Source organism: Sminthopsis crassicaudata, chromosome 4 (assembly GCF_048593235.1).
Source record: "Sminthopsis crassicaudata isolate SCR6 chromosome 4, ASM4859323v1, whole genome shotgun sequence".
Taxonomy (NCBI): domain Eukaryota; kingdom Metazoa; phylum Chordata; class Mammalia; order Dasyuromorphia; family Dasyuridae; genus Sminthopsis; species Sminthopsis crassicaudata.
The window spans coordinates 166,684,358-166,703,519 of record NC_133620.1 but is presented as its reverse complement, the minus strand read 5'-3'; the positions used below and the strand labels follow the sequence as shown (position 1 = coordinate 166,703,519).

At 34.8% G+C, this 19,162-nt stretch overlaps 1 protein-coding gene across 1 annotated transcript in view; it reads left to right on the top strand.

Moving 5' to 3' along the window:
• The first annotated feature begins 402 nt into the window (after positions 1–402).
• The window catches only part of ENPP3 (ectonucleotide pyrophosphatase/phosphodiesterase 3), a 118,542-nt gene continuing 99,782 nt past the window's right edge, over positions 403–19,162 (top strand). The window contains exons 1-2 of the mRNA XM_074309819.1: positions 403–583; positions 7,503–7,575. Coding sequence (XP_074165920.1) covers positions 503–583; positions 7,503–7,575 — 154 coding nt within the window. The 5' untranslated portion in view covers positions 403–502. The remainder of the gene's footprint in view (positions 584–7,502; positions 7,576–19,162) is intronic.

Genomic DNA, 19,162 nt, shown 5'->3' with positions numbered 1-19,162 from the left:
ATGCAAATTTAGTAAATTTGAACATTTTCTTCATTTAAGAAACTATATTTTCCTTCATAAGCAAATTAACTAAAAGTATAATATGTCTATTCCAGTACTAGTGCAGATTTGAAAGAAATTAAGATGGTTATCATTATTTCGCTGCATTTTAGGTTTGCAGCAGAATAGAAAACATTGAAGCAGGTATAATTTAAGCTATTTCTTTAATAAGAGAATTGTACGTGTGGAACAGAACGTAGTGACATCTGATTATTGTACGCAAGATGAGGCTATTTACAGTACATTAAAACTGGACTTTTATCTCTTGATAGTCATGTGTAATTGCTTTCTTTCTTTCTTTCTTTTTTTTTTTTTAAATACTTTTAGATTGCCCAATAGCTGCAGGGCCTCAGTCCTCCATATATCTTCACAGGCTCATGCCATTGATCTGTCTTGTAGCACTCTTTGTTAGCCAACAGAGGGAAAGAGACAGCTACTGGCTACTCTCAAAACAAGCACAATAATGGTGGAATCAATGCTGGCTTTACAAACAGAAGATTCTAAGACCAAAAGCACTCTTAAGAAATATAAAATACTCTCTGGGGTGAGTAGTACCAACAGTTTTAGAATTTTATGTTGATTCTTTGCCTTGATGATGAATTGCATGTATATGATTTGTTATGGGTATTAGCATATTTGTTCATTTTATCTGAACATTTTAAAATATTTTGTCTTTGCACTGTTGTCATTCCTATTTATGTTCCAAACTGATTACTATCTTGTGGCCAAATTCTCTGGGTTCCCTTCTCCCCCAAATTAAAAAAAAACAAAACAAAAAACAATTAAGCAAAATATTAGTTTGGTACATTGGAAAGAGTACTGGCTCTGGCATGAGAGGATCTGAGTTCAAATCTCACCTGTTACTTTCTACTTTGGGGATCCTGGGTGAATCTATAAAATGAGGGGAATTGGACTACTTGACCTCTGACATATCTTCTTCCAGCTCTAAATGTATAGAATATTTTATAGAAGTAGTTCCCATCTTTCTACAGCTAAGGAAAAGCTATGTTTTGTTGTTTCTTTTTTAGGTCACTGGTTTCTACTTTACTCAGAGATCTATTTATTTTTTTGTGATATATTGCTTTTTCTTCTGCCATTATGCATCATTTGTTTATCTGAAAAACACCTCAGCACAACTCTTTGCAATCACTGTGAAATGCATGTTAGTTCTTTTAGCAACATTTTACAAATATGTTCAAAAAGGTGAATTAGGATTAGACTCTGATGTAACTATATCTAGACAGGTATTCCAGAAAGCTTGAAGAATCTGTTTCTTTAATCTAGCTACATAGGATGTGCCAGTTATTCTTCAGTCACTTCAAATGCCAGGGATGATTCAAAGAATAAACTGAAAAGTATTACAGATTTGCTGATTTTATAATTGATCAAGAATCTCAGATAATCTTCCTTTAGAGTACAGAACATAAATCATGTTGTAAAGTCTTTGTGACTCATTTGCTGAATATTTGAGAAGCAAAGTGCTTTAGAAATCTGCTTTGGAGACTTGTCAGGATATCTGTCCTCTTAGAAGTAAACCTTCTTGGAGCCTTTCAGTCTTGGCAAGACCCACTAGGTTCCATTTAAAATTATTCTCATATGTGCCATTTGTGTAGGAAAAATTTTAGTCAGATTAGGACAGATTAAATTAAATTATATAGATTATTAACTGGAAGGTGGGCAATTCCTATCTTGATCTCACCTTTTTGAAACATGGAACACCTTTTACATTTTCCTAACTATATCCTACTCTTTTCCCTTGTTCTCTCAGTGGAGTAAAATTTATTGTTGCCCAGCTATGCTAATCTTTTAGGGTTTGTTACTTAATTTTCCTTTAGCTTGCCATTTCTATCACATAAGGGAACCATAATTGCTTCTCTCTTTTTAAAAGATAGGATCTAATAATAGACAGCAGGGGAACAAGCACATCCAAATATATTTTTTTTCAAAGGAGATGGAAAATAATGTTATTCTGCCTACAAACCTTTTCTGAAATTGTTGAAATTTGCTAAAGCAACTCTCTTTTTTTTTTAATCTTCAAAGGTAATAATTCAAGGCTATCAATTTTTCTTTTTCTTTTTTTATTTTTTATTTTGCTGAGGCAATTGGGGTTTAGTGACTTGCCCAGGATCATACAGCTAGGAAGTGTTAAGTGTCTGAGGTCACATTTGAACTCAGGTCCTCCTGACTTCAGAGCTGGTGCTCTATCCACTGCGTCACCTAGCTGCCCCCTGGCTATCAATTTTTCAACCCATTTATTAGTTTCTCTCAAACTTCCCAGTTCCCTTAACCACCTTCGTAAATGTATAAGCCTATTCTGTATTCTATTTTAATTTCTACTAAAATTATATTATTCTTATAGTGTATTTTATTTCAATATCTCCTGAAGATACTTAGCTAACTCTATACTTGGAGAACTATAAAAGTCTCCTGTCTTAGTTGTTGAATGCTTTGAGACAAGAGTACTACACACCTGGCTAGTCTCAGTCTAAAACACTCCACAATTAAATTATTAAAAACTAGTCTCTGTCTTGCCTCAGTTTCTCTGGCATTACAATGATCATAGGATTCTAGATTTGGAGTTGGAAGGAACGTCCACAATTTTCCTTTTACAGATAAGGAAATGAAATAGAAAATTTTGTTGACTTTTTTTGGGCTCACACAGTTAGCAAGTAACTGAGGCAAAGTTTGAAACCTAGGTCTTTCTTACTTGAGGTCCATTGTCCTATCTATTGCCTCCTAATTATGTAAAGTACATTCTATTTAAACCACTTTGATCATACAATTATACCACAGATTTAATTAGAAGGGACCTCAGAGGTCATCTAACCCAAATTCCTTATTTTATAGATCAGAAAACTAAAACTCAAATTAAATGATTTATCAGGTCATCTTGGGAAATAAGCAGTAGTTTGTATTTGAACCTGGGTCTGTTCACTAGCTCTGAATGCATATTATTATCAAGCTTCTTTCTTACGAATCTTGATATACGTGAGCTACCTCTTCTTCTTTTTTCTTCTCTTCCTTCTGCTCCTTCTCTTCCTTCTTTCTCCTTTTCATTATCATCCTTCACTCAATTTTGTAATACTTCTTAGAAAACCTACTATTCTGGGTAATCCTAGATTTCCAGGGAACCAATTAGAATATACATTAGGACCAGAATGGGATAAATCTTCTCCTTTCCTTTTGAGATTGCCCAGATCTTTGGGACTAGATTATAGAATTTATTTAAATTTTTTTATTATAACCTAAACATTTCAATGGACAAAAAACAGAGAAAAAAGAAACTTCAACTTTTATTACATACCTTTTTTATACATATTAAACTTGTTATATAGTGGTAAAACTATCTTCCTTTTTTATGTCCCCTTCTGAACTTCTTTCTGTTAATGTTTCACCAATGATCTTTTCTTTCTTTTTTAATACCACATTTCTTACCCAGTGATTCACATACAATAATTATAAGCAATAAGTGTAGTTAAGCAAAACAAAGTAGCATTAGAATATATAGTTTTGAACTGAAAGAAACATTAGAGATCATTTTTAATAATCCCCTCACTTTACAGATGAAGAAATTGGGAACCATACAGGTTAAGTGACTTGTCCACAATTCATTCATTCATTCAATTATATCTATCTGCCAGGCACTCTACTGAGTTCTGGATCATATTACTGTTTAGTAATAGAACAGAAACTGAAAACTAGCTCTCTTAGAATTCCAATCCAGAGTTTTCCCCATTGTATTACACTGCCCTGTAGTTATTCCTTTCCTGGGAGGAGCCATGGGTTATAGTGGGTACATGCTGAACTGGCTAGTATTCTTAATTCTTAGAAACTGTATAATTGAGTTAGACAATACTGTGTAGTTTCTTTGTCCTTTATTTTTTAGCTTCCTTGAAAGACATTAGGTGTGCCTGACATGGTCTTTTAGGAATACTTTTAATGTCCTATTTAAGAGATAATGTTGGATAGAGGGCAGGTCTTGGGGTTGCTGAGAAGCTTTGACATTAAGACCTGCTTACTTATGACATGGACAAGTTAAATTCTCTCATTGCTTCAAGCAGCTCTTCCTTAGGAGTCCATGTACTTGTTTCTTTGTTTTTGATAATTATATTTTAATATAATTGGATTCCTTTGCAATCTTATGTATTTTATTGTATGCATTTTAAAAACTGTTCTGTGAAAGGATCCCTAGACTTCAGCTAAATGCCAAAAAGATCTATGATATAAATAAAAAAAAGATTAAGGACCCCAAAGTAATCATGCATTTTGTATGACTTTACTCACCAAATTCCTTGGTATGTGGCTCACTTAAGGAGTGGGTCATGTTTAATTCAAGCCTACCTCATTTTGTATATATCAGGTGGCTTTGCCAAATACAAATATATATCTAGTAGAATGTATAGAATGTCTCTCTTTTATCCATGACCCACTCCTGCCCCATAGTTGGCATATGAACTTTTTTCTTGGGATGTAAACTGTGTAAAGGCAGAGAAATCCTTGACTGAGCTGTTTTAAAGCTTTCAATCCCAACTCATTTCCCTTTCTTTTACTCTCTGTGCTACTATCCTATCAAAGCCATTTCTTCAGGTTCAGCTCTATGGCACCATATTGGTTTCTAACCAACTAGTGAGTATTTCTTATTTAAGATTAAGATTTAGTGAACTAGATGTTCTTAGTTAATTGACAGATATTGTTTATCTAATGTGTTGGTTGCAACTGCTTATTATTGAAAACTTGACCTTTTCTGCCAATAGCTACCTTGTTATGTTCTTAAAAATCCTGGTTCTTCTAATAACAAAATTTTGAATAAAAACTTACCTCCCTATAAACTCATTAAGTTGATCATATCTCCTGATCAAGTCTCTAAAGCACACATTTGTCATTTTAGTATTATTTTTAAAATGAAACTATTAAAATAGAAAAAATGTCTAATAGTCTAGCAAAAGAATGCAAGGAAGTGATTGTGTTCAAGTGATTCAGTATCATCATATAAGATAATGATTGTTTGCTGAACATTTGGCATATTATAAATCTCAGGCATTTTTACTTTCAATTGACAAATTTTGCTAAATTATTTCTAGGATGCAAGGAAGGACCTCCCAGGAAACTCCCTTTAGCAAAGTAGATTGCAACCTGTCTATGAATGAGTATGTATGTCCAAAGGAGTTGCCTGAAGTATACAGTAGTTGAGTGACTTGCCTGGGTCACATAGCTAATAAATATTTGAAAGAAGGATCTGAGTCTAGGTCTTCCTGGTATTCTTTTTATTATGTCATGCTGTCTCTATTCTTATAAAATACTTGAGTCCTCATGTGTACCTTAAATAACATATTTTTGTTTCTCCCAATTTTAACTTATTTGTTTATAAGAAAAAGTTTCATACTTTTTCTGTCAAGCTTCAAAATGAAAAGAATCTGTATAAACTTTTGTGATAATTATGTTTTCTTTCAGGAAGTTGGGCTTTATAATTTCCTCTTCTCTTTACAATAGACAATAGAAACAGGTTCTTCCTGTACAAGTAATTGACACCTTTATGTTATTCTAAACTTAGCCTTTATGATAAAAGGTATCACTGAAGAACTACCCCAACTTTTTAACTAACCCTTTCCTATCCTTGGAAACTTAGAAAACTTAAAGTACTGCAAAACCCCTGGGGCCCTAAATGAAAACTGCTATAGCCTGCCTGATTTAACCTGCCTGCTCTCAAGGACAACACTGGACAATGTGACCCCATGGAAAAACCATAGGTCTTCACTCCTCCTGAACCCCTTGTGCATCTGTCTTGTACAATGTAGGCACACTCTGTTGCCCCAAGACAGGAAAATTACAATAATTTTCCACTTCTCTTAGGCCCGTAGGGATTGTTTTTCAATCAGTCTCAGCTTTAACTCCCTGAAACATCTTAGGGCCCCATGAGGCCTAAGGGCATCCCCAGATAAGGAACTAACAGGCTGACTTTTTGCTTCTGTACAATTATTGCTTATGGTGATAAGGATCTTCCTCCTTGGGATTCTTGTTCCTGCTAAACTGGACTCAACTCACCCATTAAAACTTGCTCAATCTGAACTGGAATCCCTTTGCAGTTGTGTGGTCCACATCAAATTCCTGTTATATCTGGCATGTGTTTCAGCACAACATCACCAATTCCTTCTCTCTCTTTGATTATTGGAATTGTTGGATAGGGTGGAGTACGGAAGAGAAGAGGTAAATCTCTATGTTATAACCATGTTCTTATGAAAATGTTAAGTACAGGAAAAGAGAAACCTTTGCCAGCTGCTTTTGATGTGATGAGATTATGTTTGGAAGGCTACTGAATTAGTCATTAGTCAATTTGAATATGAACAATAAACTTGATCTATAGGTGAATTATTTGTAGGTTATATAATTTCAACATCCTTTACTTCTCTGTTCTTTGAATATGTCAGCTATTTTCTAAAACAGATGATTTTGTTAATTGCTTTGACAAATGACTTTTTTCACACAACTGAATAAGACACAAAGGAAAGGGATTAAGCAGTTTTATTTTTGATTATACCAGGGTATCTTCTTAATACCATTGTATCTTAAAGCCACTAGTCAAGCACTGTTCAAAATAAAGTTATTTATCTTTCTTAGACTCAATGTTGTGTCTAACTCATAGTAATCAATGAACCAGGATTGATGGTGTTAGAAGTATAGATGCCATAACAATGAATGCTATATTTTCAAGACTAAATGATTAAATTCCTATTATGTGAAGGATCCTTTGACTATTGGCATAATAAGCAATTCTGTGATAGCTATCTTTTTTGTTGTTGTCCTAGTAAAATACAACATGGATATGTTTACTTAAGAGTATTTGTGCATTGCATAAAGAAGCTATTTCTTCACAGATAGGATCATAAATTTACATAAAGGACTCAGAAATTATTTAATTCAACCCCCTCATTTGAAGATAAGGAACCCAAGACCCAGAGATCTTAAGTGAAAGATTTAGGAATCAAGCTCAATCCTCTAATTACTCGTTCTATTATGTCAAGGAAGATAAAAGAAAATAAAATGCATATACAATAATTTGTGAATTAATCAAATGGGGTAGGGCAGCTAGGTGGCATAGTGAATTGAGTGCCAGACCTGAAGTCGGGAAAACTCATTCCTGAATTCAAATGTGCCCTCAGACTCAGCTCTATGACTCTGGGCAAGTCACTTAACTCTATTTGCCTCAGTTTCCTCATCTGTAAAATGAGCTGGAGAAGGAATGGCAAATCTCTATCTTTGCCAAAAAAACACGCAATAAGGTCACAAATAGGATTGGATGTCACTGAAATGACTCAACAACAATAAAAATACTGTATTGATTAGCTAGCATGTGGTAAGTATTCAGTAAAACAGATTGATTTGGGAAGAATGATATTAAGCATTTTCCATAGATAAAAAGCTTTGATTTTATTCCTTTAAAAAATTTGTTTTTTTTTCTGTGACAGGTTCTTCTTGTTTTGTTGGTGGTTGTGTCACTTGGCCTAGGCCTGGGACTTGGATTAAGGCGACAAGAGCAAGGTATAGTCTGAAGTTTTCAGGAATCTCTTTCATACAATATTTTCAAGGTCCAATTATGGATTTTCTTTTTTCTTTCTTTTTTTTTTTTTTCCCTGAGGCTGGGGTTAAGTAACTTGCCCAGGGTCACACAGCTAGGAAGTATTAAGTGTCTGAGATCAGATTTGAACTCAGGTCCTCCTGAATTCTGGGCTGGTGCTCTATCCACTGAGCCACTTAGCTGCCCCTAATTATGGATTTTCTATAAATTAAAAAGCTAATTGTCATGGAGTATTCTAAAAATAAATAGTGATTCAAGAAATTTCCCTTATTTCATTGCAAAACCCTGATGAACTCAGCTAGTCTGATGCTTTTGAGAGATGACACCTATAGGCAAGGATTTTAATGTCAAACTGCAGTTTTTGAGAAGAGCTTTATCCCAAATGTTAACAATGACCTCCTTGGCCATTCTAATGGCCTTTCCCCCACCTCTTAATCACCTCAAATTTCTTTGTGGCATTTGGTCTCATACTTTGATTCTCAGCTTGGCTTGGTGGACTCAAGAATGAGATTCTGAGGAAATAATCACAAATAATTCTGATGAGAAAGAAAAGCAGAAATCAATGTGGTAGTATAGGGAACTCAAATTTTAAAAGAACATATAGAAGATAGAAGTAAGGCAACAGATCTGTTTGAATCATAATGGGAGGAAGATCTAAGTCAAATGTGAGTGTGGATAAATGCTAAGAACAACAACGAGTATTCTTTTTGAATTTGGTGTTAGCAATAAAATAATGAAGGAATCAATCTAAGGCAGTATTCATGCTTTTGAATGTTCATTATATGCCTTCATTATAGTAGACATACTTAGGCTAAAGACATGCAAAGGCAAAACAAAAATAACAGCTGCTAAGGAGATTGTTGTCTTGTAGGAAAATGATAGTATGTGTGAGCAGAAAATTATACATAAAAATATACAAAGATATAAAATATGCAAAGATATAAAGTAATTTGGGTGAGGTTTAGGTTATATTTTCTTTGGGAGATAGCATTTGAGCTAAGCTTGAAAGTAGTTAGAGATTTTATGAGGCAGAGGTGAACAAAATGTCTTCCAGGTGACAGATGGGAAATGGATTAAAATGTATGGATAATGCTTAATTGGCTAGATGGGAAGTGTAATGCCAGAGAAACTGAGCAAGACAGAGATTAGAGAGTATTCAATACAGAATTTATTAAATGGAGAGATTTACTGGGACCAATGAATCTATGGTTGGTCCCAGGGCTGAATATCAGATACAGGATTTTTTATAGGTTAATGAGAACAATAACATAATGGGGGGAGGTACCTGGATGGAGATGACCTAATGGGGAGAGGCACCTAGGATGACATGATAGAGGAAGGTACTGGAGAGGCTCATGATATTCTAAGAATGTCTAAAATTGATAAAGACCTTTATCCCATTAAACATTAAGAGGGAATAAGTATAGCCTAAGGTGTAGGATATAAGACCTTTATCCTATCAAACATTAAAAGGGAATGGTTATAACCTGAGGCAGAGTAACAGAATTGGACAATTAGGGAAACTGGGTCAGGACTTTAAAAGAGAACTATGACACAACAGAAGGAAGGTAGATTGTAATGCAGTGTAATATGTAATTAATCTGGAAAAGTAGATTAGAACCTGGCTGCAGAGAACTTTAAATGTCAAATAGAGAAGTTTGTATTATATCCTAGAGGCAAGAAATCACTGGAGTTTTCTTAAATTAGATAATAGTTAAACTCATACTTTAGGAATAATTTGCATTTGTATTAAGAATAACTAGGAAAGAAGAGATGGAGTAAAAAAAATTACCAATCTATTAAAATAATTCTGAGGAAAAATCATGAATTAGGGAGATATAATTGGAGAGATGGGGGGCAGATTTGTGACATATTTTGCAATGGAATCAAGAAGATTTAGAATCAAAAATGTAGATTTGGAAGGAATCTTAAGAGTCCATTTAGTTTAATCTTATCATTTTTATAGATGAGGAAAATCAAAATCAAGAGAATATAAATAATATTTATACTCAAATTTTCTGAATCCAGACTTGATGCAATTTTTATTATATTTCAGGGGCAATTGACTGGATATGATAGGTGAAGAATCACTGAATCATAGTGATGAGGTTAGGGTTCCTGGTGGTCAGGGAGTTAAATAATGAGGTTAGTGGCAGGTTTGGGGTTCGGGATATCAAATGAAGAGATTTGGCTCCCCTAGATTCCCCTAGGATTAGGCTCAGGGCAGGGAGTTATGGGAACCTCCTTCTGGCAGTGCAGAGTCCTTTGTAAAGGAATTTACGAACTTGAAAAGCTAGACTGGTTAAAAAAAACAAAAAGTTTATTATTGGCATTGGGAAGTCAGCTTTTGCTATGCATGAATAGAAAGACTGAATTCCTTGGTGGCAAGGTCCCAAGAGAGAGATATAAATATTATAGCAGAGAATTCCCTACCGAGAGGTATAAAGTCTTGTTAGGAAAATAGGTGAGAAAGATAAAGAGAGGGTAACACTAAAGAGAATATCATTTCAGCAGGCAGAGCTTGCTGTTATGCGAGGGAGAGAGGTTCCTTGGCATATTAGGTCCTCTGCAAGGATTGAGCCCCAAGTTGGCTCATTTTATAATAGAAGACTAAGTTAGCAGCTCTTGATGGGGGGTTGAGTGCAGCCTGGGCTGGAATCAGAATAGAAACTCTTGGAATTGAATGTGTCTTTGGGCTGATCTTCATCTCAATGGAAAGCTTAATTAGTAGTGAGCATTATCTATGGGGGTGATACCTGTCTCTCAGGTTAACAGAATGAAGCTGTTTATCCTGTTTCCCTCAGGCAGGGTCTTTTACAGAAGCCAGAATTCAAGGAGACTTTCTCTCTGAAGGAGTTTTCAGAGAGAGAGTTTCAGGATCTGGATTATCTAGTTTTATAGTTTTTTTATATATTTATCTAGTTGGTAAAATTGTATAGAAGCTTAAGAGAAAGATTAGGGCTGACTATGACTTTAACATATTTCCTTCAACACTTAAAATTCCCAGGTCCTCAATTTACTCATTTCTCATGATCTATTCCTTCACCCCACTTCAAGTACACTCAGAAATATGTGACTCTTGATCTTTTATATCCAATCTGTTTTTAAGTGTGATTGATTCAACTTTTCAACATGTCTCGTAATGTTCCCTTCTTTCTTTTGATATTGCCACCCTAGTACCGGTCCCACATCATATCTGAACTATAACTGTAGTCTTCTGATTGGGCTCCCTCCCTCATGTCTTTCCCTTTCTAGTCTATCCTCCACTCAGCCACCAAAATGACCTAGGTTGGCCTAACCCACACACCCTTGCTCTGGTCCATTCAGTAAAGTTTATTGGTTCCCTGTCACCTCCAGGAGCAAACAAAAAATATTTGTCTTTTAAAGCCTTTCATAGTTCCTTCCTTCCTTCTTTCCTTCCTTCCTTCCTTCCTTCCTTCCTTCCTTCCTTCCTTCCTTCCTTCCTTCCTTCCTTCCTTCCTTCCTTCCTTCCTTCCTTCCTTCCTTCCTTCCTTTTTTCCCTCCCTCCCTCCCTCCCTCCCTCCCTCCCTCCCTCCCTCCCTCCCTCCCTCCCTTATTCCCCAGGATTTTGCACGATGCCTGGCACATAATGAACATTTAATGACTTTATTGATTAAGTGGTGGTAATATGTGTATGTAACTTTTGCTCTAAATTTGCCTATGAAAAGGAAGAGAGATATGGGATAATATGATCAAGTGAAGGATTTTTAATGATTGAGAGATCTGGGCATGTTTATAAACAGAGGGGAAGAAGTCACTGGGTAAGGAGAAATTGAAAATTCATGTGAAAGAATACATAATTAAAAGGGAAAGCACTTAGAGAAGACAAACAAGAATGGGATCAAGAACAAAAATTGAATGACTTTTGTAAGGAAAATATCCATCTCATACTTTGAGATGATAGCAAAGGAAGAGAGAAAGGAGAAGGTACAGATCATTGTAAGTGTAAATATTGGAAAGATGGTCTCAATTCTTTTTTTTAAATAATATTTTATTCTCCCCCCAAATTATTGTAATGCTGGAGAAATGGAGGAAGGATAGAGATTAGAGAACAATTTAATGATTTATTTAAAAGGGAGAAATTTACTGGGACCAAATGAATCCATGGTTTGGTTCCAGGACTGAAGAAGAATCCAGCAGGGAGTGTCAGATACAAGATTCTTTTATAGAGTAACAAGAATGATAACATAATGGGGGATGAACCTGGATGGGGATGATCTAATGAGGATGACCTAATGGGGGGAGACACCTAGGATCAAGGTGGGTAGTGGAGAGGTTCCAGATGACCTTTATCCCATCAGACATTAAGAAGGAATGATTATAGCCTGGAGTTTTGGGGTCGAGGGAGTGAGGACAATTAGGGAAACTGGGTCAGGACATTAAGAGAACTGTGGCACACATTATATGTAAAAACAATTTTGAATATTGATTTAAAAAAAAAATTTTGACTTTCAAATTTTCTTCCCCTCTTATCTCTCCTTGCTTTGAGATGGTAAGCAACTTGGTATATTTTAATATGTTCAATCATGCAAAACATATTACCATATGAGTCATGGTATAAAATAAGATCAGATCCAAAGGAGGAAAAAAAAAACCCCATAAAAATTAAGGGGAAAATAGTTTATCAATATTTATCAATTGGAGAATGACTTGTATTCTTATAAATTTGGATCAATTCTCTATATTTGGGAAATGAGGCCTTTATCAGAGACACTTCCTTTGAAAATTGTTTCCCCAGTTTCTTTCTAATGTTGGTTATATTGGTTTTGTTTATGCAAAAACTTTTAAACTGGATATAATTAAAAATTATCCATTTTACATTTAGTAGTGCTTTATGTCTCTTGTTTGGTCATAAATTATTCTCTTTTCCATAGATCTGATAGATAAACTCTTCTTTACTATCCTAATTTGCTTATAATATCACTTTTTATATTTAAATCATATACTCATTTTGACCTTATTTTGGCATTATTCCAACCTTATACTGTCTAATAACTTAATATGTCTGACAGTGTAGATTTTTTCTTTTGATTCAATTTATTTTAGTTTTAACTTTGTCTGAGATCATGATTACTACCCTGCTTTTTTTTTTTTTTACATAATAAATTCTACTCTTGATTTTTACTTTTATGTTTATATGTATCTCATTTTCTATTCCTTTTCACTCCTTTACTTCCACCAGTTATCTTGTCCTCCTATTACTTAATTTTCCCACCATCTGACTCCCAAGGATACCTTCCTTAATGTCTTTAAACTTCCCATCCCTTCAAAGATCCTTGTCTTATTCTTCCCCACCCCATCCTTTTTTATCTCATTCCAATTAATCTACATACCTTATCACATTCCTGTTAATCAGGTTTCTCATTGTTATTCTATACACTCTTTTATATCCCTTTCCTTATTCTATTCCTTCACCTTTTTATTTCTTTATAAATTTAGAAGCCTAACCACGGGATTTTTTTTTAACCTCCTAGACGGTATGGTAGGATAGTGAGTCTGGGAAAATTGTTAAAAATCTCTGCTGATAAGAGACTCCAAGCCCATCTGTGTTGCTGAGACTAGTCAGAGGCAGGAAGAAACCAGCTCATGCAGCAGTGAGTGAAGAAGGGCAGGGACATTTTTGGCTATCTCTTCAACTGAAAGAAAATCTGAAGCCAGAGGCACCATTTTCCACATCTCAGAATCAGAGGCACTTACACTAACAAGCCGAAATAAATTAAAAATTTTTATAAAAATGAGCCAGTAAAAGAGAAAGAACGCAACCATAGAAAGTTATGATGGGTATAGAGAAGACTGGGGTTCATCTTCAAAGGATACTAGAGCAAAAAAAAAAAAAAAAAAAAAGCCTTGGAAAGAGGAACATTAAATGGTTACCTGCCCAAAAAGAATTTATAGAATTCAAAACAAACAAACCTCTTAAAAATCAAATAAGAGAGATTGAGGGGAAATTTTTTTTTTAAATAGCAATGCAAGAAAAACAATTGATCTGAAAAACAAAACAAGAAGAGAAAATATAAGAATAATTAGACTTACTTCTGGAATAGTTATATTTTGAAGAGTATAAAAGTTTTCTAAATTCAGAGGGAAATAAAAAGGTAGGAGGATAGGGAGGAGAAAGAGGATAAAAGAGCAATATTTAGAGGGACTGCTAGTCATGTCAGATCAGGGTTAAAGAGAGAACAACATAGACATTTAGAAAAGAATAAAAGTCTTCTCCAGATTAACTTTACTGAAACAGGAAACAGCTAGTCCTGGGTAAAAACAGGACTAGCTGTTTCCTGTTTCAGTAAAGTTAATCTGGAGGTGTTTACACTTCTCATTGACTGAACCTCTTTTCCTGCTCTCTTTCTTGAGTCTTCTCTGGGTGTCCCAGGAGGATCAGTATTCTGTTCCAAGTCTTGTTTATTTTAACTACTCTACTTTTGCCCCAATGTACTATTTGTCATTTTTTGTGTGGCAGATCTGGAGAGTTTAGAATTTTCTGACCTACTTTGCCATTTTCCTAGAATCCTCTTTCCTTGATAGTCTTGATATTTTGTTTTTCCAGATGAATTTTTTTGTTAGTTTTATTGGAATGGCATTGAATAAGTAGATTGATTTAGGTAGTATTATCATTTTTATCATAATGGCTTGATTTACACATAAACAGTTATTGGCCTTTATTTACTTTTAAAATATGTGGTAAAGTTTTCTGATGAAGGAAAGGGAGGGAGGCAGTTGGTGAAGTTGTAAGTGGCTTGAAGAAACAGCATAAAATTTGGAATACATGCTGTGGGGCATAGGATAATCGGTCAGCACAGAATAAAAAGGAGTGGTATATAGCAAATAACCAGATTCCAGTTAAAATTAGGTAATATATATTTGTAACAGATTCAGTCATTATGGTTGTGTAACTTCCTGTGGTTGTGTAACTGATGTTCAATTGCATGTTATCTTTGCATCTCAAAATGCCTTGACATTATCTGCCTTTTCTTATTTTCTCCAGTTTCTGATAGAGGCCTGTTCTTGTCTAAGTTAAGCCCTCTATATATACTTTTGATTCCAAGTCTTTCTATCTTCTTCTTCAGTCTGCATGCTAAATCATCTCTCTTCTCTTTAGAATTTTCAGCCTTTTCTTTTCAAATGTTTCCTTCCCTACTGACTTCAAACATACCCAAATTAAAAAAAAAAGCCACTCCATTCATTATACCCTTCTATTTCATCAAGTCCTCTCCTTTTTTTTTTTTAGTCAAACTCCTTGTAATTTATAAACAAGGATACATATATTCAAGATACATTGCTCAAAAAAATCTCTAGTGATGGGATGAAAAAAAAAAAGTTTAGAGATCATTAGTCTAGTTTATAACATGCAAATGGATGGACATTTAGAACTAGATCTTGTCTATTAGTATATGTCTCTTAGATTGGGACTAATAATGGATAATGAGCTGAACTAAACAAGAGAGAGAATCATACTAGATTTCATTTGGGAAACAATGAAGTGGTTTTAATGACCCCAATCTTCTCTTTTTAAACATAAAAATTCTTCCAGTAATGTGAGATGACTTCAAATTGTGGAAAATATCAGTCTCTGAAGAATCAAAAATGCAACTGACACTAAAAGCAATTGAGAAATGCAAGATGATTAGATGTAGGCTGCTATATATTGTGAATCATAGATTTAATGGTAGAGAGAACTTTAGAGGTCATCCTAGCTAATCAAAACTGAAGTGTCTTCTCTGCAACTACCTATGTAGGAAATAGAAGAGGCCAGTGTCATAGGTAGGAAGTAAAAGAACAAATTCAAATCTTAGTCCTTGAACTTCAAATCAACTTCTCTGTACCACTACACTACATTTGAGAGCTGTCAGCCCAGAGATGAAAATTGAAGGTATTCTCTAAAGAAGAGTGTTGAGAAAAGAGACAGTTAAGAACAGGATTTTGAATGAAAACTTCTCTGGGATCAGGGTGAAGAGTTATTAAAGAGATAAAAAGAAATCACTTAGAGTTAGAATAACCAGAAATATGAAATGTCACAGAAAGAATTTCAAGAAGAAGTAAATGGTTAATTATGTCATGAAGCCAAAGGTCTTCAAACTAGAAGGGCTCAAAAGTCTAATAGTCTAACCTGTATTTGTTGAAGGGATGTTTTATTCCTGTAATAACTTGTATGTCTTTCATTCTCAAAGACCAATGATATCACAAGGGTGACATCTTTATTTGTGCATGAATTGGATTGGAGTGAAGAGAACTGCTCTAAGTGATCAGTCTTGCTTTCTCTTCCAGAGTCAGTTGAGTTCAATAGCAAAACAAAGGTCAAAAGTATGTCTTAAAATACAGTAGATGACTTTGGCCTTGCTAAATTAAAGTCTTTTCCAGGTCTCAGTTTATCTAAGCCATAGCCATTCATTAATGACTAAGGACTGAGTAAGAATTGAGATAAAAGATGGCTGATATGAACCTGGGAGAGGAATTCTCAAAGTTTTTGACCCATACAGAAAACAATTGCTATTTATATTCATTCTAAGCCCTGAAAACCTAAACAATGAGCCACTGAGGCTTGGGCTGGGATTATTATTGGTCATTCAATGAAAGCCAGCTTGATAGCTTGATCTTAGTAATTAACCATGTCAACCTTCCACCTTCTACTGTCTTCTACACTTGAATCCACTTTTGATGTCCACCTGTTATCCAACTCTCATGGGTAGCTCCAAGATTCTGTAACATGGTAAAATCATCTCAGCAAATGGGATAAATTAAGTTGAGGGTAATGGACAGGCCTCAAAATCATTGGTGAAAAATGGGAATGTCTACTGCAAGCATGTGAAGACTTCCCCTGATAGAATGTGTGGATGAGAAAAATTTATTTCATTGGCCATGAAGGTGGCTAAAGCAAACTCTATGGAATGCTCAGAGTTCTGAGTCAGATATCAAAGATGTCAAGGTCATCCATTGCATCCTGGGTCACTCTGAAAGAGAGAATGAAGCTAATGACTTTGAGAAACTCTGCCTCACTTAAATCTAAATCACATATAAGACATCATCCATCATCCACTTTTTTACTCCAATATGATGTTGTTATTGATCTTTTTTGAAAACAAAGGATCAACAACAACAACAACATTGGAATCTCTTGTTTTCTTGTAGTATCATTACTATTAATCTCTTTCTATATGCTAACCCTGTTTAAGTTTAGCATTCATCTACTTCATTTCTACTTACATTAATCAATAAGCATTTATTAAACATTTGCTATGTCCCTAAGATTGTGCTAGGCATTGAGGATAAAAGTTCAAAGAATGGCATTATTCCTTCTGAAAACTTCAGTAAGCTTACAATTATAGTGGAGAAACAAAAACCTTTAAAATATATAAATTTAATCAAAACATATATGTACCTATTTTTCGTATTTTATTTTGTTTATTTCTAGTAAATTTATTTTTTATACACATCGATTATATTGGAAGAGAAAAATCAGAGCAAAAGGAAAAAAAAATATGGGAAAGATAAAAAAGCAGAAAAAAGAAGTGAACATAGCATGTATTGATTTACATTCAGTCTTGTTAGTTTTTTTTTTTTTTTTCTAGCTGCAGATGGCATTTTCTGTCCAAAGTCAATTGGGATTGCTTGGATCACTGAACCATTGAGAAGAATCAAATAGATCATCTCACATTCTTGCTATTATTGTATACAATGTATTCCTGGTTCTACTTGTGTCACTCAGCATCAATTCATGTAAATCTTTCCAAGCCTTTCTAAAATCAGCTTGTTCATAATTTTTATAGAATAGTAATATTCAATTACCTTCATAACACCTTCATATGTTCAACCATTCCCCAATTAATGGCATTTACTCATTTTCCAATTCTTTTGCTACCACAAGAAGAGCTGTTTTAAAACTTATATGAATACATACATATATACAAACAGAAAGTAATTAAAGTTGTTTGGGAAGGAGCAATTATCAGTTGTTGGGCCTGTCTCAGGAAAGACTTTGTGTAGAGAATGGTGTCTGACTTGCATCTTAAAAGAAGAGAGGGAAAAAAAAAGAAAATCAAAAAAGAAGAGAGGAGGAATCTATGAATTAGCTGTAAGGAGAAAATATAAACCAAAGCATAAGATGTTCTCTTTAAATGTAGTTTTCTTATTTTTCAATTAATAAGCAATTATTTTTTCCCTCTTATGTCACCCTGCCCTCCACCTTTAAACAATAACAGGAAAAATAAGAAAAGAGATAAACCTTGTAATAAAAATACACAGTCAAGCAAAGCAAACTTTCACATTGGTTATGTCTAGAAATGAATGTCTCATGATACCTTGAGTACATCAACTTTCCAATAGGATGTAGGTAGCAAAAGCATAAACTCTTCAAAGTTTTTGGCTACCTAGGCAATCACAATTCAGTGATCACTAAAGAAATAGTAAACTACAATGGTACTTTAGCGCTAGTGTGCTTCAAAACTCATCAAATTTGGTATTCTATACATTTTGATGAGAAAAAAATAATGCTTCAGCATTTGATGTTTGCTTAGCACTCATCACACTTGGTTGTTGTCTTGCTTGAGCAGTAGGGATGTGAGGTTAGCCAGACCTACTACCCAGCCCTGCCAAAGTTGCTATTGCCCTAGGTTGTGGGTAGCTCCTCCATAATGAAGGCAGAAGTGTATAACACTGTTGGTTGGAACTCATGATGCTCAGGACGTGTGGCTACAGTGTATAATCTCCTGAGTCCAAAATCAGTAGTGCTAGAAGGGGAATGGAGCTGCCTGGTGGGAGAAGCCCAGGGGCAGGATCATCAGCAGTGGGTGCTCACGTGAGGCTAGTGACAGTAGTGGATGACCTAGGACTCCTGGCAGCCCCAAGCTCCAGGTAGCGGCCAGATCCCTGAGTGGTAGTGGGCATCAGACCATAGCTTCTATTTCCATATTTAGCCTCCAGCCTGCCAAAAAAGTTTGAATTGTGTGGGATATGGTGGAAGGCAAAATATAAAGGTCTTGGTTCATTGCAAAAAACGAGTTGGGTCAAGAAGGGAGGAACTGGCTTGTGTTGAGCTGGACTGATTAGCTTCTCCATAGTTAGGAGCCTCACTTGATTCTTTGGGGATTAGGAGAGGATAATGCAAAATGTACTGGAGATGTACTCAATATGAGAGTAGTTTTTGCCATTCATTTTGCCTTTTGGGATCAATTAAAAATGAGTACTGCATTATTGCTATAATTTGATGAGACCATCATTGTCTTTGGAAGATTTATAAAGGAAGTGTAATACCAACAGGACGTTTCCAACAAGGTCTGCATAATAAATTTTTTTTTCATTGGTTTTTTACATATAGCTTCTTAAACATTTTTTCATTAGTATGGTCTGTGACTCTTCCTGGCAGGATTGAATTTCAGCTGAGTGAGAGTTAGCCAGTCAGATAATAGTCAATGCAATAGTAACTCTGCTAGATGATAGCATATTGTTGTTCAGATATCTAGTTCAACCTCCTTAGTTTACAGATGGGGACCTAACTCTGGTATATAGACGTTCAGTGATTTGCCCAGGATCATA